The 20,294-nt window shown below is 49.0% G+C and overlaps 6 protein-coding genes; 3 read left to right on the top strand and 3 right to left on the bottom strand.

Moving 5' to 3' along the window:
- Nucleotides 1-444: 444 nt before the first annotated feature.
- GSBLH_T00005014001 (uncharacterized protein) lies at nucleotides 445-2,648 on the top strand. XM_013044002.1 has 2 exons: nucleotides 445-1,255; nucleotides 1,286-2,648. Exons 1-2 carry the CDS (start codon nucleotides 1,106-1,108, stop codon nucleotides 1,367-1,369), a joined length of 234 nt encoding a protein of 77 aa, XP_012899456.1. The 5' UTR covers nucleotides 445-1,105; the 3' UTR covers nucleotides 1,370-2,648.
- A 120-nt stretch (nucleotides 2,649-2,768) lies between these two features.
- GSBLH_T00005013001 (uncharacterized protein) lies at nucleotides 2,769-4,900 on the bottom strand (the record flags this gene model as incomplete). XM_013044001.1 has 7 exons in its annotated part: nucleotides 2,769-2,800; nucleotides 2,831-3,010; nucleotides 3,043-3,395; nucleotides 3,425-3,902; nucleotides 3,933-4,226; nucleotides 4,260-4,437; nucleotides 4,466-4,900. The coding sequence occupies 6 exons, from the start codon at nucleotides 4,898-4,900 to the stop codon at nucleotides 2,865-2,867; spliced, it is 1,884 nt and encodes a 627-aa protein (XP_012899455.1). The 3' UTR covers nucleotides 2,769-2,800; nucleotides 2,831-2,864.
- A 508-nt stretch (nucleotides 4,901-5,408) lies between these two features.
- GSBLH_T00005012001 (uncharacterized protein) lies at nucleotides 5,409-6,816 on the bottom strand. XM_013044000.1 has 2 exons: nucleotides 6,625-6,816; nucleotides 5,409-6,593 (listed from the first exon to the last, which is right to left on the bottom strand). The coding sequence occupies exons 1-2, from the start codon at nucleotides 6,715-6,717 to the stop codon at nucleotides 5,436-5,438; spliced, it is 1,251 nt and encodes a 416-aa protein (XP_012899454.1). The 5' UTR covers nucleotides 6,718-6,816; the 3' UTR covers nucleotides 5,409-5,435.
- Nucleotides 6,817-7,417: 601 nt separating this feature from the next.
- GSBLH_T00006918001 (uncharacterized protein) lies at nucleotides 7,418-10,040 on the top strand (the record flags this gene model as incomplete). The annotated part of the gene is made up of 8 exons (XM_013043999.1): nucleotides 7,418-7,582; nucleotides 7,612-7,803; nucleotides 7,834-7,940; nucleotides 8,008-8,101; nucleotides 8,131-8,355; nucleotides 8,387-8,894; nucleotides 8,929-9,203; nucleotides 9,234-10,040. 8 exons carry the CDS (start codon nucleotides 7,418-7,420, stop codon nucleotides 10,038-10,040), a joined length of 2,373 nt encoding a protein of 790 aa, XP_012899453.1.
- A 3,127-nt stretch (nucleotides 10,041-13,167) lies between these two features.
- GSBLH_T00005011001 (uncharacterized protein) lies at nucleotides 13,168-14,502 on the top strand (the record flags this gene model as incomplete). XM_013043998.1 has 5 exons in its annotated part: nucleotides 13,168-13,506; nucleotides 13,541-13,806; nucleotides 13,836-13,884; nucleotides 13,916-14,238; nucleotides 14,270-14,502. Exons 1-5 carry the CDS (start codon nucleotides 13,454-13,456, stop codon nucleotides 14,500-14,502), a joined length of 924 nt encoding a protein of 307 aa, XP_012899452.1. The 5' UTR covers nucleotides 13,168-13,453.
- A 4,247-nt stretch (nucleotides 14,503-18,749) lies between these two features.
- Nucleotides 18,750-19,243, bottom strand: GSBLH_T00005010001 (uncharacterized protein; the record flags this gene model as incomplete). Its single annotated transcript, XM_013043997.1, has 3 exons — nucleotides 18,750-19,030; nucleotides 19,062-19,169; nucleotides 19,210-19,243. The coding sequence occupies 3 exons, from the start codon at nucleotides 19,241-19,243 to the stop codon at nucleotides 18,750-18,752; spliced, it is 423 nt and encodes a 140-aa protein (XP_012899451.1).
- Between the last annotated feature and the right edge of the window lie 1,051 nt (nucleotides 19,244-20,294).

Raw genomic sequence — 20,294 nt, 5'->3', positions numbered from 1 at the left:
GCCGCTCGATTCCGACCAGCGTTTCCAACAGCGATTGGCGATTCGTTCGGCAGCGAAACGGCCGCTTGATGCTCTTCCGGAACAACGAAACCGACGTTCTCGATCCGTTTGATTATTCCAGAATTCGGCGGTATTTTGAAAACAAAAGTAGAGTGAAATAGGAACATTGTAAAAATAGCTTGTTTGTACTTCGGAGACGGCAAATTGGCCGCCGGAGCGTTCCAAGAATGCAGCAGCGGCTTTGCGTCGTTTCATGACTACAGTGTGGGGTGAGGAATGGAGGGATTTTTGTCCAATAGAATGCCTCAGCGAATCAAAACCAACCGCTTGAATGAAACGTACTTTTTCTATCCGTTCTCCTCTTTGATCGCGGTTATTGGGTAGATCCGACGCGAAGTCTGCGCGCCAATCGACGTGTCAGCAGTTACGGAGCTACGTGAATGTGCCGCTGGATGGATGGGGCGCCGAGGCGAAGAAATGGCGGCATAATTCGTACAGAGAAGTGAAGTATGATGTAGTGATCATTAATGGTCCATGCAGAGAACTGGTGGGGAGAAAGATATCCTTTTGGACGTGGAATGAGCTTTCTTGATTGTAGTTGTTGAAATGGATTCAGGAGAACACGGTGGTGATCGTGATGGGAACCAATGTGGATAGTTACTTTAGCGACGTGGAGAAGCTGGAGGAAATGTATACTGTGATTGAAAAAAGCGTGAGAGAAGACCATATCGGCTATGTAGTTCTTGCAAAAAAGGCGTTTTTTGTTTGTTGATAGATTATTCTTTGTACACTCGTTTCCAATGGAAAATTATAAGAAACAGTTCGATTCCTACATGGACATACTGGACGAGAAGTTGAATTCTATGCGTACGTGTTAATGGATGGTTTTTCTTTTTAGCCTATGCAGATATGATTAGCAAAAAGGTTAACATTCGAAAATGTTATCTTGCACTTATTGTGTTCTCAAATCTCTGTCTTGCTGTTATTTTCACATTAGGGCTTAACGTCGTGGGGTAGGTCTTATTTACTTTCACAAAATTGTAGAAATCTCATTATCTTTACCTATCCTGTCTATTGTTCCTTCGCTGAACTGAAAGCGGGAATAATGGATCACGAATCGAAGTGGTTGACTTACTGGATTCTGTTCGCGCTCTCGTGTGTTCTTGATTCCATGCCCTTTGTGCACTACATTATTCCCTATTTCTCCTTGGTGCGATTTGTCTTCCTCTTCCTTTGCATGATCCCGCAGGTTGACGTAGTGTAGTTAGTTTTGCTTGATGGGTAGTTGGCGACAACGATCTATGATAAAGTGATTGTTCCCAAGATTTTGGTTGTAGGTTTATTCTTTAGCCTTGACTGTGTAGAATGAGAAGAGTGATTAAAGGTACTTGGTTGAGTGATTTTTGTTGATTGTTGTTTGTTGTTAGCAAAGACATAGAAATAATAGTAATAATAATAATAATAATTACTTTTGTGATGAAGACCGATATGATACACTTTTTTGTAATCTTCATGTCCATGTTGGATGTTTAGTTTTTGAATTATGGAATAGAGTTCATAATCTGAGCAAGAAAGCTATTCCGCTCACTTACCGATCAGTAATTGCATTGAGGTTCGTTTTGGTCTGGTTTGGATAATTACGTAGTGGAAAGGATGTAGGCACATTTTTGCATGGAATCGCTTCGAATAATTTTGAAAAGCCGTCTTCTTCGTTGTTGTTCGCAGCCTTTATGACTCCCAAGGTAGCACAAAAAGGATCCTTGTAAATCTAGGGAAAGCTCTTTTCTGACGCGATGTGTCACTTCGTTTCACCTACTTCTATTTTGATGGATATTCCGTCTAGTCATACTGAGAGTATGCACTCAAAATCGCGCTTTCTATCTAGAAATGATGAACTTGTTAAAGTTTTCTGTGCTTCACCAAGATGTCACGATAACCAAGCGAGACGACTTGGAAGTGCATGTCTGTTTGGATGATCCAGCTTATCTGGACGAGAAGAGCAGCAAAAGCGAAGCAAAGGATCCTCGTTTTCCCAAGCATTCCGTTTACCGCGGTTATTCCACGTTGTTTCACAATATTTCACTCACCCAGAAAGAATCAGGCCGACTTGAGCCCTCTCACGGCTCTCTTTCAGTCCTTCGAACTTCTGAATGGAGTTTGGAGCTCGTATTAATGTCCCCTAATTTCTGAGGAAATAGGGACTATTTCCCCAAGTCGCTTTATTGCGGACACGCAAATCTGGATAAACTGAATGCTGTTAGTACAACGAAGGGTTGTTATGTGGGTCAGGAAACGTACACGCGATACATGCACGCGGTAGATTGGAGTTCATTGAGTCAAGCAAAAGCACAAAAAGCCCGATCGTCTTCTTCCCTTTTTGTTGGTCCCTTCTTCCTGTCCACATCGTGATGTCTTTTATTCCTCCGAGACGGTGTGTAAGCTTCCTTTAGAGCACTTCTTGCAGAAAGGCGAGGTGCAGGTGAAGAGTGGCAGTGCGGTGATGGAGGAGGGGAAGGAGATTGGGGAGGTTGTGTTTGTGCAGAAGGAATTCAACGTGGGATTGGCGTTGATTCACGAGTTTGAAGCGGTGAAGGGAGAGTGGCAGATCGGCGAGGAGATGCGTGGCATTCCGGTGCTTCCTTTTGCTTGAAGTGTTTGATAAAATAAGCAAATGAATGAATAAACCATCGAATCGAATGAATGAATGAATCATCGAATGAATGAATAAATAAATAAATGAATGAATCATCGAAGGAAACAAACAAGCAAAACAACGTAATAGAATTACAAAGCAGAATGACTTAAAAAACAATAGAAAAACAAAGAAAACGATCTCCTCCAATCCAATTCATCCAACTTAGAATTTATTTGGCTTCATACCACGAAGGAGCCGCATTGCAGTCAACCACCAAATCAACGAGAAGCGGTCGAGCAAACGGATGCATCATATCCTCCACCAAACACTTCTTCGCTTCCGCCACATTCTCGATCGGTCCCTCCAAAATCACTTCTATTCCTCATTTTCCACTCGCCATCCCTTACCATCGTGGATTTGCAGCAACATCTCGAACCCCAATCGTCGCAATCGCTCGTCTTTCTCGATTTTCAGCATCGCCATCATCACGATATCCGCAGCCCCGCCTTGAATCGGCGTGTTAATCGCTGCACGACACGCATGCCCCTCCTTCCACTTATTCTTCGAGTTGATATCCGGCAATGGCCGATATCTCCCCATCAACGTGCGTGTGAACCCCGTTTCCTTCGCTGTTTGGATCGTTAGCTCCTGCCATCTCTTCACTTCTGGACGCTCTTTGTACCACTTCGCCAACACTTCCTTCGCCTCCTCTAACGACACGCCAAAATCCTTCTGCAGCCCATGTGCCGTTTTCCCGTATCTACAATCACACGCTCTTTCCATCCATACGCGAGTGAGAAGTTCAGGATCTTCGCCTGTCGACGCTCACTCGCGTATTTGTGCTTTAACAGCGGCGCGGGCGGCTCTCCTTTCGAGCTATCCCACTCTAACAAGCAAGTTCCTTTCGCAATGTCTTCCTTTATGTAGTCGTACATGCTAAGCGCCGTTCGGCTGTGGAAATCGCCTCCCAGGCGGAAGGCTTCGATCATCGCCTTGCATTTCGTCATGTGCGCCAACACGCGAAGCTCGAGCTGTCCATAATCGCTCACAAGCAGAATATTCCCTGGCTTGGCCATAAACGCCTTTCGGATGAAGTACACATCCTTCTCCAACGCTGGTTGGTTTTGTAAATTGGGGTTTCGAGAGGAAAGCCTCCCCGTTTCCGTGTTTAAATTCAGCGAGCAGTGCACTCTCTGCTCTGCGTCCGCTACGCTTTGCAGCGGCAAAATAAACGTGTTCAGCATCGTTTCGATCGAATTCACGCGGCCTGCTCGTTATTTGTTTCCACAAAACAAACTCAATGCGTTCAGCGCCAGACACGCGGCTTTCCCGCGGTCTCCGCCTCCCAACGCCTCAAACGCCTTCCCAAACTCGCTCTTCTCCACGTTCTCCTCGTCGATCTTCCCCGCCAACTCCTGAATCGTCGCCGCGTTGCACTGCGGCAAGCCTTTTTCCGTGAAGCTGATTGGCGGAATCCCCAACCCGCGAATCAAAATCGTCCGGTTCTTCAGCGGTTTCTTCTTCCCCGGTTCCACGAATCCCGTCGTGTTCTCCACAGAAAACTCGCGTTCCCGCGGCAACCCGGCCCTCCCTTTTTTGGCGGGCACTACCCATCAAATCGAACCTCCGCGAAAACCCGGCGCGAAGAGAAGCTGCTGAATCTGCGCCGTGCTGTGCACGTTCATGAAGAGCAGATCGCTGCCGCCCTCCGCGACGGCCCACGACTTGAACTGGTTTCGCGCCTTTTCCAGCGCGGCGCGCGCTTCCCGCTCGATTTCGGGGAGATGCCGCGCTACGTCGACCTAGATGGGAGATTGCCGCCAGCCGCACGTGGATGCCGCGCCGCTCCATGTTGACGAGCAGTTGACCGAAGTCGCGGTAGTAGCGACGGTAGAAATCCCACATGGAGAGTTCGGAAAGAGCGCCGTTGAGCGACTCGGAAGTCCAAAACATTTCGCGGAGAAGCGATTCGAGCTCTTTGCGCACGTGCCACGTGGCTTCGGCGTCGAACGCCGAGTAGTCGATCCATGCAGATCGCGTGGCGGAGCCGCGCTGGAGGTCCTGGGGGTGAGGAGAGAGGGAGAAAGCGACGATGACGGGGGGAACGTCGATGGTTTTGCCCTGCATGCCGTCGCGCTTGATGTGGGGCTTTCCGAAGATCTCTTTGTAGGGACGCTTGCGGATGTAGAGCTCTTCGGAGAGGCTTTCTAGCGAGTAGGAACCCTTGCCGACGCGCGAAGACTCCCAGAGACGCGCCATGTGCATGGTGTCGCAGGAAAACCCTTGGACTGTGATTCCCTCGTTTCTGAGTTCGTGGTAATCAAAGCTATAGTTGTGAAAGACCTTTTTGATCGAAGGGTCTTCGAGATAGGCTTTAAAGTACTGCAATGTCCCATGCGCCTGATCTAGGTTATCGATCCAGATCCTCGATCCGCTCCCAAAGTCGTACTTTGGTCCACAGTAGATGGATGCGCAGATTACTTTTCCATTTCCTACCGAATTACGCGTACAATTCGGACGCGCATACCTATTGGAGAACGCTCCATATCGACATCTGTGACCTCTGTGTCGATCGCGTGGTACTCATCTTTTAGCTTGTACAACTAGCACATTAGCAAGCGAATCGGCGGCCCACCTGATCTAGCACTCTCTGGGCGCTTTCCTTCCCATTCACCACAGTCACGTTGTGAAGCGCTGAGGCGAGTCCACGAACCGTCCCTGGCCTCCACCGCCTCCACTGTCGAGCTGCGAGCATGTTGCAAACAAACAAAAAAGCGATTGATCTCTAAAGTTACTATCGTTAAATCTGAACGCCCTCCTTGTTCCAGGCCAGCTCTCCTCCCACAAAGGTCGCCAACACGTTCAAATCATCATCCAAAAACAAAAAGTCGGCGTCCATATTGGCCTCAAGTGCTCCCTTTTTATGGTCCATATGAATCACATGGGCCGGATTACTTGTGGCGTTGCGGAGCGCCTCCTCTCTGGAGCAGCCAGTGAACTTCACATAGTTCCGCACACAGGCATCGATGTGCACGATCGATCCAGCAAGCGTGTCATGATTCTCCTCCAGGACGGCTCGGTCGTCCGCCACCACCACGTTCTGCTTTCCCAGCTTGTAGTGTCCATCGGGGAGTCCCGCCGCGGCCATGGCGTCGGTGATGAGCACGCAGTGCGATCCATTGGCCTTCCAAGCGAACCGCACCGCGAAGGGGTGCGAGTGAATTCCATCCACAATGATCGAGTAATAGGGCGACTCATCCGTGGGCATTCCGAGCACGCCGATCATGCCGGGGTCGCGATGATGGAACGGCGTCATCGCGTTGAACAGATGCGTCATCAGCGAGGCTCCAGCGCCCACACCATCGATCGCCTGGTTGATATGCGCCGCGGTGTGGCCCATAGACACGGTAATGCCCTGCTGCACGAGGTAGTTCGTGGCGGCCAGCGCGCCCTCCAGCTCCGGAGCCATCGTCACGATCTTGATGTTCGACGTATCGCCGTAGCACTCCTGCACAGACTCCGCGCCCTTCACTGGAGCTCGGACGTATTCGGGAGGGTGGGCTCCCGAGCGCTGCGGGGAAATGAAGGGGCCTTCGCAGTGCGCGCCCAGGATGGCGCAGCCCTCCTCCACGGAAGCCTCGCGGTAGGCAAACAACTGGAGGTTGCGGTGGTAGGTGTCGAAGGCGGAGGTGATAATGGTGGGGCAGATGGCAGTGCATCCGGAAGAAAGAAGGTTGCGGCACACATGGTTGATCTGCTCTTTGGTGATTGAAGGGTCGCTGAAATCGTAACCGAAGGCTCCGTTGATTTGAATATCAATAAAACCGGGGCACACGATACGGTTGCGAGCGTTAATCACTTCATCAGCATATACTTCAGATGAGTTCATTCGGCTGTAGAAGTAGCTCTGGGGATCCAAAATCTTTCCGTTCCGAACCCAAAGGTCGCCCAGCTCGATCTAAATATGAAGAAAGAATGAAAGAGTCCACCTTTCCATTTCTAAAAATGCGGCCGTTTGTGATGCGGATGATGCGGTCCTTCTTAGATGTGTGGTTGAAGGAATGGATAGAAGACTGGTTCATGAAAGAGCGGAGCTTCTGGTCCTCTTCACTGATCTCCTTTTTACAAGAAACAACGGGATCCATGTTCCCAAAGAAGTATAGTACTAAAAAACAAAAAAATATGACTATATGGGGAGCCAGAAACCAAAGGCCAAAATTGAGCGTCCAATCAAATTGCTAGTGAAATGCTTTTTCGATTATACAAAACGATTTGCATCATAAAGATTACTTCTAGGCTCGCGCTCAATCATGAGTACTCTTGTAATATATGAAGAGGTCCGTTTCCATGAACTACTCTTTGTTCCAGAACTTATGGGATTTACCTATCCTTGCCCCTGTGGCGACATGTTCACATTTTACATCGTAAGACTGGGTTTTTATTTGTGTCGTGTAGGAAGATTTGAAAAACGGAGAGCTCATTGCAACATGTCCAAGCTGCTCCTTGAATGTCCAACTTGTTTTAGAAGAAGTGAGGGTGATGGCTCGATCTCACAATTAGGGAGAACTTGAGGAATTTCTCATATCTCACGAATTTGTCTAATTTAGAGCATCTCGGTGGTTATACTCGCATAACCTGACGCTTTTGCTTTATTCTTCTTTGGTTAGTGATTTGGTCTGTTTGGTTGTTGGTTGCTTGTTTTAAAACAGAATTGCACCTTATGCACCCTGATTCTTTCCCGACTTTTTTACTTCATGGACACAAATTTGTTTTGGAATACTCATGAGCACTATTCCGCAACAGTTTTCTCAGATTTATGTAAACTACGAGACCGCTCTGTCCTCAGGAAAGTCAGGTTTCGATTGCCTCCTTCAAGGTATATCGGACCGAATGAATGAATTCTCCTCCTTGGAAGAGTTTTATAATTTTGGAGGCGATGTCGTAGCTGTAGTAACTTGACTTGGTGTTAAGTTTAGTTATTTAAGCGAATTATGTCGAATGATGAGAACTATAATACATACATGAAAAGACTGAACGATACACTACCGCAGCATCAGCGTTGCCACACAGTGTTCGGCGAAAAATGTGTGCTTTACCGTTGCAATGACTGCTCGACAGGAGAGTCCAGCTGTCTTTGTGCAGAGTGTTTTGAAGCAGGAAATCACGAAGTAGCAAACTGATCCATCTTGTTAGCTTAGGGTCATGACTACAAACGATACGACAGTTCGGGTGGCGGCTGCTGCGACTGTGGAGACCCCGAATCATGGTGCCGGGAAGGCTGGTGCAAGAAGCACCAGGAGGCGAAGTTCGTGCCCAACAGCGATTTGTTAATGACCGAAGCGTTCCCTCTCTTCACTCTCTCTCAACGCTAGCGATCGAAACCGAGCCTCTGACGTCCTCCGCTGCTGCTGTCTGCTTCTGTTGACAGTGTTTGACACCATCAAATACCCGTACAAACAGACCTTCGTAGTTCCACCGACTCTTTTTGATCGTAGTTCGAAGAACTGATCAAGTTCATGAAGCAGTGGGCCGATCTGAACCAATCGACTCTGCGTGTGATGTGCAACATCATGCAGGAGTCGTACGCTCTCTCCGACCTCATTGCGAAGCTGGAGAAGCTGCACTACAAACTGCCTTCGTTCATTCTGGAAGATCCGAAATACCAAACCACCAGCGTCATGCCGATTCTCATCCGCGAGATCGTTTTATCCTGCGATCCCGTGTGTTCTTTCTCGCTCTTTTAAGCCGCAGAGCAGCTTCACTTACTTCATCATGGTCCTTCTCTTCGATTCTGCGTTCAAGGAATGGATCGTCGTGGTGTACATGGACGAACTGCCTTCTCTTCTCTACGACACCTACAACGTCATGTCCGGCAATTCCTCGCAAGAGTTTGTGAGGCACGACCAGCAAGTTGCTTCGCGGAGAGATAGTGACCACTCCAATCAAGAGCAGATCGCCTATCGCTTCGCCATCGAGTATCTCCAGAACCAAATCGCGCGAACCATTCAGCAAGAGAACGGAGAGGAAGTGGATCCTCACTCGATCGGTCGCTTCGTTCCCCTTCCCTCACGATTAGTCCTGGACGAAAACGACCCCGCGGTTCGCGATCAGATCCTCTCCACCACGCGGAGCTTTCTAACGGAGCTCGAGCGGCTGTTCGCGCAGACCGAAGAAACCGAGCACATCGATCCCGATCGGTTTGCATGCATCGGCTACGATCAGTTCGTCTCGTCGATTCACTGCCAGTTCTTCCACACCGGTATCCAGTTTATGGAGAGTGTGACGAATCGTAGAAAGCTCGCTGTATCATCACGAGCGCTTCGCCGAGTTCTACAAGAAATGCCTTCGGCTGTCATCGAAGCTGTTCAGCAACATCTTCGAACTCTATTCGCGCGAGAAGTTTATGATAACGCTGCCCCAGCCGTTCAGCACGCTTCTCTACCAGACACTCACCTGCATTTACACCATTTCGCAGGACGCGGATAAGTACAATAACGTGCTGTTCGATACCGAAGACGGCGTGCTGGTGCCTTGCGACGAGCTCGTCGAGTTCATCGTGACGCTTCAGGTACAAAGCAGAGGCTTGAATTCGACGTAGTGCGCGGGTTTGGTGCCTTGGAAGCGCGATCGATACGAGAAAACCCCGCACAATCTGATCAGCTACATCCATCTCCCCAACTCGTTTTTGTTCAGCATTTACCGGTTTTTGGAGCTCGTGATCCCTTCGTACACGCAAGAGCAAGCGGAGCTCTTCGTGAAGAAGAGCATGGATCGCGTGCTGCAGAAGTACGCAGAGGACGGAACCTACTGCAGCGATGCGATCGCCACCTGCGCGCACGAGCTCTCCGCGAACATTTACGACTACTACGGAGGTCTGTTCATCTACCACTGCGTGGATCAGTACATTCTGGACTGTCTGAACTTGCTGATGAAGTACTTCCCGTCGCAGCAGTTCGCTGCGAAACTGACGGCCGATGAGAAGAAACTGCTGGAGGCGATCACGAGCAACGGCGTGCGAATGCTGAGCGCTCATTTCTATGTGTTCAGTCTGGGATCGATTCGTTTCCAGCAGAGCCATCGCACTTTGATCTTTTTGAACGAGTGCTTTAACAACCAGCCGTCCATCGTGCAGCGATCGATCTTCGCGATCCAAGTCGCGCTGCAGATGCTTCCAGTGGATTCGGTTTTGCTGGACGTGGCTCATTCCGTGCTTTTCCAAGTGGATATTGGGCTCGAAAAGAAGGAAGAGTCGGCTGTCGGTGTTCATCTAATGGCGAGCTATTTGGTGGTTCTTTTGCTGGCGGTGGTGTATGATCGCGAGTACATTAACCACGACTACCGAGTTTGTGTTGAGTGCGAGAGAATGACGGGTAGGCAACGATCAAAAACGCGATGCGGTTGGTGATGATGGATGTCGAGGACAAAACATTCGAGTCGATTTCTGGGTATATCCGCACCATTCACTACAACACGCAGTTTGAAATGGAAGTGCTATCCGAACTCGCGGATGCGATGTTCGATACGGATCTCATGGAGGATACTTACCATTTGAAGCCAGAGCAGTTGAAGGGAGTCAATGTGTTCACAGGCGAGAACGATTTCTTGATGATGACGCGACACATCGAATATGTGAAGGACACGCTCCATATGAAGGTCTATGAAGTTCCTCCTCTCGCTACCAACGATTTGCTGAAGTATCGATGGCTGATGCGTCGTGAGTGGATAGAACATTGCCTCATCGACTTCTGGGAAGCGAGTTTATCATCTCCTTCGTGTATTCAATGCTCCAGCGTCTCTACATCACGGATATTCAAGACCCCAAACTGCTAGAGTGCTTGCTCCTCCTCATTCAAACGATGACGCTCTGCAAGGGCGATGCGCCCACTGAAACCTATCGTACCTTGTTAGCCGTTTGCTCTATCGATAGACAGTGGACAGTTCTGGGATTTCGATTCGCTGAATGACTGGCCGGACAGAATGAAGGACAGCAGCGTGTTGAACAACGTGGATGTCCCGGCGTTGCTGTGGAAGGACTTGGAGAACGCTGAGATTTCGAAGGACGGAGTCGTTTGCTATCGCCTTCCTCGCAATATCGTCGAAGTATGTTCAAAACGTTGCTATTTGATGCATCTAGATGCTCGGGTTTATCTATCACCACAAGAGCTTCCCTGATGACTTGAAGGATGACATCGAATACACGCTGAAGCGATGTGCTCGCGAAGGCGTCGAGCATGACGCCCATGTGATCGATCAAATCCTCTCCTACAAGAAGAACGAAGTTCCGGTCGCGGCTCCGTCCACCACTGCCTCCACGTCCGTACTGCAAGACATGAACTCCAAGCTGGATAACTTTTTGTCCATGTTTGATACCGACGATTCGGACGATTCGGACGATGCTGGCGGCGACAACGATACCAATTCGGCCATGGAAACGGAGAAGACCGCGGAGGTGGTCGATCTGTCCATGCCGTTCACATGCTCTCTCTGTCATGAAAACCATGTGAACTCTGCAGAAGACGTGCCGATGCTGCTTTGCCATCTGGACACTTCCTTTACCTCCAGTGGGCGTTGGAAGCCACCGTTTGATTTGTAGTGTCGGAGCTCATGCACGGAATCTTTTCCGATCCGCCCTATCCCAAAGACCCCGCGCTGCAAAAACAAAGCGAATACTGTAGCAACGCCTTCACTGGACTGACTCGTAGTGCAGAACCTCCTCAACTCGCGCAGACTCCAGAACGCCAAGTGCGATCTGGTTGCGTTCATCTATGACCGAGCGCTCTTCCCTTACCAGCACATTCTGAACCCCAAGTTCGCCTGCTGCTCGCACATGATCCATCGCAGCTGCATGGAGAATCTGATCCGGACCTCCCACCAGACCACCGGCAGTACTTTCTTTTGTCCTGTGTGTCGTCGCATGGAGAACGCGAGTCTCTCCGTGTACGTCCCTACGCTGATCAATCGCGAGTGGCGAAGACGGCTGTTTGGCGATACGCTTTTCGACCCGGCATCGCGATCGTCTTCGCCGTGGGCCAAAGTGGCGTCGCTCGAAAACCGAATTCCGTCGGTTCCAGAATTCGTAGAGAAGCGAATCGGCTGTTACTGTAGAAAAACTGGTGGCATTTGGCGAGCTGCGCCAATGTTCTGTTCGAATCGATGAAGCTCAATCCGTTGTTGTGCGACATTATCATCAGCGAGGGCATGCTCGATGTGCGCAGAAATCTCGATGTAACACTCTTGCATCCGCTTCGCTGAGTTCTAGGAAAGTGCTCTCGGGTGCGTCAAAGCCACGTTGGACTCCATCGAGTGTGCTTCGCGGTACGACGAATACTGTGCGTTTCGTGAGTGCGTTTCATCCGTAGCGATCTCGTGTACCCCCTACGTGAGTAAATTCGAAGACGGCCGCGCAGTGCTGGACAATCGCGCGATCACGACGCTTCAGCAGTGCTTCCTCTCCGATATCATTCGAACGATCCTCGCTAAAGTGCGCAGCGTGACCGATCAGGTTTCAAGCGGCGTGATCAACTCGTGGTCCTGCTTCAGTCACGTGTTCTCGGGGATGCGCGCCGCGCTGCCCCACGAGACGATCGATCTGCTGGAGAGCCAGGGCTTCCACTTTACCACGATGGATATTCCACTGCGTGAGTACACAGCGACGCAGTTGGAGCTGGTCCGGATGTTTTTGAGCATCCAGCATTATCACAACTACGAAGTGGACAAGTCGCTATTCGCTGGATGGAAGCCGCCGATCGATGAAGATATGTTTGAGTCGATTTTGGTGAAGGAAGTAATGGAGACGGAGAGTGGAAAGGAAGTGGTGCTGCAGGATAATGGAGGTCAGAATGAGGCGATATTGGAGTATTTGACGAAGGTGGGAGCTGGAAAGATGAAAGAAAGAGTAGTAGAAGAAGTAGAAGAAGAAGAAGCGGAAGATCGGGAAGAGGTATCGGACATAGAAGCAATGAATGATGGGGAGGAAGAGGAGAATGATGCGAGACAGGAGCAAATGGATGAAGAAGTGGCGAACGCCAATCCCGAGAATCCTCCTGAGAATCCTCCTGAGAATCCTGACAACAACCTCGCTAACAATGCTGCTGACAACAACTCCGACCAAGAAGACCGTCCCATCTTCGTGGTTCTGAACGGCGACGGGCTCCGCGTCGTGGAGAATGGCATGCCCGCCGCAGCGAATCTCAACGCGCTTCCCCAACCCGTGATCAACCTGCCCGACGACCTTCCTGCTGTCGCTGCCGCCGGCGACGGTCCCACGCCGATCCCGCCCTCCACGCCCTCCTCGCTCTCCTCCCGCATAACCCACATCCCCCTCAGCAACCCCTTCACCGCCCTCTCCATGCAGATGGTCTGCGGCCAGTTCTTCCCCAACTACACCCACAAGACCTCGCTCTTCCTCCACAACTTCAAAGGCCTCCTCGATCTCATCGACCAAGTCCTCAGCGAGGCTTCCTCCGACGCCCCTCGCTCCGCCCTCCAAGCCGATCTCGACCGCAACGCCTGCGCCTCCCATTCCACCGCCACCGCGCAGCTCGATGCCTCCAAAGTCCCGCTGCTCCACGCCGCCTTCGACGAGCTCGCGCAGGTCGAGCAGACCCTCGCCGAGCAGATCTATCAGCGCTCCCAGGCCCCCGCAGAGCGGCTTCGCGAGCTCGATCTCTACATGCAGACGCTCTACCAGCGACAGAGCGAGCTGCGCTCCCGAATCGCCATCGACCTCCTCGACTGCCTTCTCCCTCTCGCCATCCCCGCCGCCGCGCAGCTGTACAGCGGGTACAACACCCTGGGCATCGCGCTGGAGCCCTTCCAATGCCTCACCGATCTCCTCCTCAACGAAGAGCCAATCAACTTCGACGATCTCAGTACTCTCCAATCCCTTTCGTTCTCTCTCTCTAGACCTGACTCTCCTCGATCGCTATCTCCTCTCCGCCGTTACCCTAATTCCACGTTTCTACGTTCTGGCCATCCATCAAGCCGTCTTCGCCCTCCACATCCTCATCGCCAAGAAGCTCGTCCTCCCCGCGGAAATCCCCGGGTTCGACGCCATCCAGGGCGATCTGAAGCAGCTGCTCGAGCGATTCGACGCGATCCACGCGACGCAGAGCGCCAACTGCACCGTCGGCTGTCAGAACGAACTCGTGGCGTTGCTCAAGCAGCGAGGCGTAGGGTTTCCCGCGGGAATCAAGCGTAGTTCGTGAAGACGGTGGAGGAAATGCTGCTTCTCTACTTGCGGAAATGCGGTGCGTCGCTCGCTGCGGATTTGATGCATAGTGCTGCTGCTGTTCACGCTGTCGGACCACACGCCGGAATCTCGCTTCATCCTCCCCAAGGACTTCGAGGAGCTCCGCCAGTACCTCAATCTCCCCGCGGTTTCCGAGTTCGGCTCGATCCTAAAAGACCCGAAGGCGCGTCTGGCGGCGGAGCAGAGCTTGGAGAGCCTGCGGCTGTCGTTCTACCGACTGAGCGTGGCGGACGCGGTGTACAATCTGCCGGAGCGCGCGTTCTTCTTCCTGCCGGTGGTGCTGCCGAGCTGCACGCTGCTGCTGCCGCTGCCGGAGGACATGCGGGCGCTGAACTCGCTGTGTCATCGCTTCGTAGGCGAGCGGAGAGAGGCGTGATGGATAGCATCGAGGAAACGAGGGCACGGCTGGAGAGAAGGAAGAGAAGGAGGCGGAGGAGCAGGACACGCAGCATTGCTCGAAGTGCTCGCGGTGTGTGCAATGCCAGAAGGAAGTGGAGCTGCCGTACATGTGTCTGCTGTGCGGACGGACGTATTGCTCGCAGGACGGAAGAAGCAGCAAGTGCTCGATGAGCTCGATGCGCATCAGGAAGATCTGCGAGTGTCGCTGGATGATTAACACGGGATTCAGCGGAGTGGTGATGAACTGCACGGAGCACTCGGTGTATCCGTTCGGATCGATTTATTACACGGATCATAACAGCACGTCGACGCGAGAATTGCCTTCGATGCGGCTGACCAAGTCGGAGAGGGCTTGTGCGATTTTAGAGCACGCGATTCGCAATGACATGGTGTGGTTTAAGTCGCAGATGTATGAGAAGATCATTGTGTATTGCATTGTTTGTTGGAATAAGAGAGGATGGGTTTGAAACAAGAAGGAAAGAGAGGCGAGCATTCCACTGCGTCGGGTGAGCAGAATTGCGCGTAGAGCGGATCGGAAATGTTTCGATAGCTCATCGTTTGAAGGCTGGACAACGCCGAGCCAACAAAGTCCACACGCTCCAGACGAGGAAGAGCGTCCAGCGTCAGTTCCGTCGTTTTGGTCAGCGTGTTATTCGCGATGTGGAAGGAACACAACTCCGGCAACGCCTCCATCTTCACACTTTTCGCCTGCTCGAAGTTATACATGCCGAATTGAACGGTTTCAAGCCTTTCAAGACCCCGGATCTCCAAGTCCTTCAGCAATCGGAACGATCCATCCTGGTAATAACTCACTTTCCCATCAGCGATCGACAAATTCCGGAGATTGGGGAGATCTTTCCGTTATGATTTCACTCGACAACAACTCGACAGACTCAGCAGACTTCCAGCAGAGAAGGCGAGCGAACCGAATTCGATCAATTCCGCATCGAAGAGATCTGAACCTCGAGAGCACACCGATCGTACTACTTTCAATCACCAATTCGGTCGATATGGAGAATGATGAGGGCGGGAACACGAGCGAAGACCACGTTTGATCTGTACTGAATCGATGCAATCAAAAGGACTTCGGATTTCAATGCGTTTTGCAGACTTCAATCCTCTGCTGAGCATCGTCATGTTGCTTAACTTTGGCGTATCTTTGATTGAGCGAGTTTCCCCGTTTCTACTCTCAAGTGTTGCGATCTTCACAAAGTATAAATCGCGCTCGAACCGAAGTTCCCTCATTTCTGGGAGGTCTATCGATGAGTTCGTTGCTACACACACACTTCGGAATGTGATTTCCTCGACGGCAGCCAGCGCTCCACTCTCCAAAACGAACTCTTCCAATCCTGGCAATTCTACATGCACAGACTTCCTCGCTTACTACCTTCCAATACGAACGTCTTGTTGTTGCTCATTACGTTGGCGCCGAATTCGATCGATCGCAAACTCGAAACATCTTTCCCATCAATTGAAACTCCAGAAACGTCTACTCTTAAACGAAAGCGTCCGCAGATGTGCAGCAGAAGCGCCACGAATGCGCAAACTATCAAACGAGGGCAAATCTGATTTATGAGTACTTCTGCGACTCCATACCGAAGAATTTCATTGTTGTTATGTAACCATCTGACTTGGCAGCATAGTTGAAATGATAGAATTTGGGGAGATTTTGAAGAAGCACAGTATCTAGACTCATTAGAGCGTTTCCTCTGAGGTTGATTTCCTGTAATTCTGGGAGATCCTCCAGCTTCATCGTTCCGTAGTTTGAAGGACTCGATCGCTCAGGAGTCGTTCCATACTGCGATTCGATTTTAGCGAGTTTGGGAAGCTGCGTTAATGTGAGACTGTTCAATTGGGTCATTGAATTCCATCCGAACTGAATCTCTTCGAGACTCGGCAAGTCTTCAAAATCAAAGAAGGAGAGAAGCGAAAGAACGATTCAAAATCAAGCTGTGCGGATTGTAGAACGTATCATTCGGGAAAACGAGCTGGCGAACATTGTCAAGATCTGCCTCTTATCACTTCAAAACCAGTTCTACTCTCAAGCTTCACGAATCCCAAGAAATTGAAACGCGAAAAGCTCCACTCGCTGAATCCAGCGAACTGAGGCAAGTCTGAATTTCATTTTGAGACAACAATGAGAGACCGTGAATGTACAAGTTGGTGTCATAAAAGGCGCTATTTTCGGTCAAAATCGCTCTGAAATTTGGCATGCCTACACTTCGCAGAGCATTCAACGAATACCTGTGATTTCCACATTTTCTACAAAGTACATTGCATACGACTTCGCGTCAATCACTTCGAGTCGAGGCAGATTCAGTGTTAACGACTTCAGTTTCGCCAAACTGTGTTCTCCCGCGGTTAGAAGCGTCACTTTCGGTAGGTCGAGCGTCAAGTTCAACAGCGACTTGAAAGAATTCGACCCGAATTCTAGCTGTTGGAGTTCCGAAAGTTCTACATGAGAAGTGAAACACAAACACACCATTTAGTTGAACGGAGGTAACGGAATTGAACGTTTCATTTGCGAAAGAGAGCTGGACCAAGGAAGGCAAATCTAGTTGCAATTCAACGAATCAAACAAAGCAAACTGCGAAGTGTAAGCGAAGCTGCGTTCGTGAATGCAGCTTTTCCGATCTGTATCCACTGAAGATATGGCAGATCTGCATCTTATTCTTGAACAGGATAATCACCTTGAATTGCCAAGTTTTGGACCTCACTGAACGATGTTGCTTCTTGAGAAGCATTGAACGATCCCACAATCAGCGTAGTAAGCTTGTTCACATTCGTTAGAAGGAAGGCTTTGGCCTTTCGGAAGCAGGAATCGCCGATTTCGATGGATGTCAACTCGGGATTGTTGTTTGCTACAAACTCTTCGCTATGGTCCAGAGCGAGCTCTTCGATTCGAATGCTAGATAGCTGGGGGAAGTTGGATATGTGAAAGCTGGAAACCTCTTGCAACGCCCCCTTTCCTAAAGAAATCGACTTCAAATTGGGAAGTCCTTCTAACATAAATGAACTGCAATGAGCAGCAAATGAAGCTCCCAGTTCCAAAGTAGTGAGAGTTTTGATATTATGTATGGAGAACGAATTAAGAGAAGGTAATACATTGTTGCCTAAGATGAGAGTCTCCAAATGACCTGCCCAAGCCAATCCATCAAGATCAAGCTGCTCGGTATCTGAAAAAGAACTAGTTGCTCCACCACTAATAATCAGTTCTCTTAAACTATTGAGATCTAAAATTCATAATTTGCGGCAAAAATAACCCGAAAGAGAGAGAACTCCCTTCTCCCCTTCAAAGTTATTACCAAGTAGAACAATAGAAGAAAGCAAGGGGCAATCTTCTAAAAATACCATGAATGAAAACTACCTTGAATCGTGAGCGATTTGGCCTCATGGAAAGCATTCTCTCCGACGTAGATTTCAGTTAATTTGAAGAAATCTATTTAAAAAAAGTAATTCACAAAATACCTTCTATTTCGAGATTGTCACTACTCGTCGAGAAACTGTTATTTCCAATAAACAGTTGAGTGAGAGTCACGCTGTCTCGAATTGAAGGAAAATTGCTTCTTTCGAATGAATTGTGCCCAACCTTCAAGGCTCGGAGCTGCTTAGCTACGGATTAATTCAGCAAATAACCTTCATACTCGACAATTCAAGGCTATGTGCATCTGTGAACGAAGAACTACCAACTGCAAAGTGTCGTAGATTATAAGCTTCTGAAAAGGTAAGTGCGATCCACTTAGAAAAGTCTTACCAGATAAGCAAAGTTCATTAGCCCTCGTCATAACCGAATCTCCAATGGAGAAGATCAAAAGACGATCTGAAGCATCGATTACAAAATCACTGCCAGATGAGAAGGCCCCGCTTCCAATTTCGATCGATTCTAATTTCGCCGCCTTTGATAATCTTAGAGATGTACACTTGGAAAACGCTTTTTCACCGACTTGTACTGTTTCAAGAGCACTGCAGTCCTCCAAGTTGAATTCCTGGACTTGGGTAAGCGAATTCTCCCCAACTTGGAGAGTGCGAAGAGCCTTGCCTTCTAGCATGATAATAAGAAAACGATTGAATACTTCCAATATCAAATGATTGCGTTTTCTGTAAACTATTCGACCCGATAATGATTGTTGAAAGAGGCGAATCAGCAAAGGAAAACGAGCGAACTCTGGCGAGCGATTGACTTGCGACTGTCAACGATTCGAGGCTTGGTAAATTGGAGAAGTCAGCCTGAACGACATAAGAAAAGAGCTGCGTGTCTGTGATGTTTCCAAGAATCAAAGTCGAGACAGAACAATCTAGAATTCACAAAGAATCGGAATCGAACTGGTAACGGATAGACTTTCAATATCCGTTCCGATGTTTTGAGTAATGGAAAGAGTCTGAAGAGATGTGAGGTCTGTCGATTACAGAAATTAAAAAAAACAAAAACCTTTCACAAGGAAGGATGGAATATCTTGGATCGAATCACCAACAACAAACATATTGAGTTTGGGAACATCTAGTCTCACAATTAAATAAAAAGCGATTACTGTTCAATTGAATTGCTTGTAAGTTGGCTCCAGAAGAAGGCTGGAAATGGACGAGATTCAGGTTAGAGAGAGTAGTTAATTCGAATCGAAGAAGGGAGGCGAGTGCTCCTTTCTCCGCAGTGATATTGCAGAGATTATAAAAGTTCTTCAACGCAAGGGTAGAAAGAGAGCGGAGAGCGCCTTCTTCGAATTTGATCGAAGACAGGAAGGGTACTTCTAGAATGAACCAACGGAATCTCAACCATACGATCCAGAGTCAGCTCCACAATCGAAGCAAGCGACTTTTTAGGGAAATCCAGACGGTTCAGTTGAGGGAAATTACGGATGGACAGTTTCTCTGCCTTCGAAAACGATTCTGGATAAAAAGCGAGTGATTGCAAGTTCAAATCTTTAACTCAAAACGAGAATGAGAAGGGTACTGGAGAACATTATTTCTTTAACATTCTCAAACGCAGATGGGGAAATAGCCAAGTTCTCCAACCTGGGAGCATCTACATCAAATCAATTTTAGCTTTGTTACCAGTCAGAGCCAAGCGTTCGCTCTGACCGAAGCAGTTTTCTCCAATAGAAACAGTTTGCAAAGCAGTGTCTAAAGTCAAACGATTGACTGATGAATTGTACTTTGCTGTATTTCGAAAGATCCTTGCTGACCCACCCGATTTCCGATCGTTAGATTTGTAAGTTTTGAAGTGGATAGCAACTTTAGAGAAGCCATGCTTAGCGAATCATCCTCAATCGTAATTGATTCTACGAATGGTTGATTCAATTCCAGGATCGAAAGAGATGAGAATGAGGATGAGCCAATTGAAAGAGTTCGTAAACGATTTGCACCTATTTGTGATGGAATAGATTGCAACTAATATACTCAGAGTGAAATTCTGACATGATTGCGAGACATTATTTCCAATGATAAGAGTGTCTAGAAGGGGAGCATCGATCGTGATGGATGCTTTTGAGAGAGAGCGTGCCCCTATTGATAGTTTCTGGATATTTTCCTCTGAGTCATTTTAAAGAATGAATAAAATACGAGACAGAGTGAATTCCGCCAGATCGACCAGATTCTCTCCTTCCAAATGGATTGAGGTGAGCGTGGCAATCGAATTCATCTCGAATGAAGACACGTGCATAAAGGCTCCTTTCTGAATGGTGACCGTTTCAAGGGAAGTCAGATCATTGGAATCTACAGGTTATGCATCGATCCGATTCCAACTGTGAAATACGACTGTGCGAAGGTTTTGGAAGGTATCGCTAGGCACATTTATGCTTTTCCATTCCGCTCCAACGAAGTGGAGTACTCTGAGAGAACCACACATCGCTAAGGCTTCTAGGTCATTTGAATCTACGACTAAAAAGATCACGAATGTGCAACTCCGAGCGTAGGATTCGTGAAAAAGATTGCAGGAATGTTTTGTAAGCAACTTGTAAAGGAATACAGCAAGTACAAAAACAAGAACAGTGCAGAGAGCGCTAATAGAAATGC

This window comes from Blastocystis hominis (genome assembly GCF_000151665.1).
Source record: "Blastocystis hominis, Singapore isolate B (sub-type 7) whole genome shotgun sequence assembly, scaffold_9".
NCBI lineage: Eukaryota > Bigyra > Opalinata > Blastocystidae > Blastocystis > Blastocystis hominis.
This window is presented reverse-complemented; position numbering and strand designations above follow the sequence as displayed.

Bases quoted from the DNA above. Each gene is read 5' to 3' on its own strand.
- GSBLH_T00005014001 (XM_013044002.1), top strand. From the start codon at position 1,106: ATGGATCACGAATCGAAGTGGTTGACTTACTGGATTCTGTTCGCGCTC. The intron at 1,256-1,285 runs GTAGTGTAGTTA...CTTGATGGGTAG, and splicing joins GCATGATCCCGCAGGTTGAC to TTGGCGACAACGATCTATGA.
- GSBLH_T00005012001 (XM_013044000.1), bottom strand. From the start codon at position 6,717: ATGAACCAGTCTTCTATCCATTCCTTCAACCACACATCTAAGAAGGAC. The intron at 6,594-6,624 runs GTGGACTCTTTC...CTTCATATTTAG, and splicing joins GCATTTTTAGAAATGGAAAG to ATCGAGCTGGGCGACCTTTG.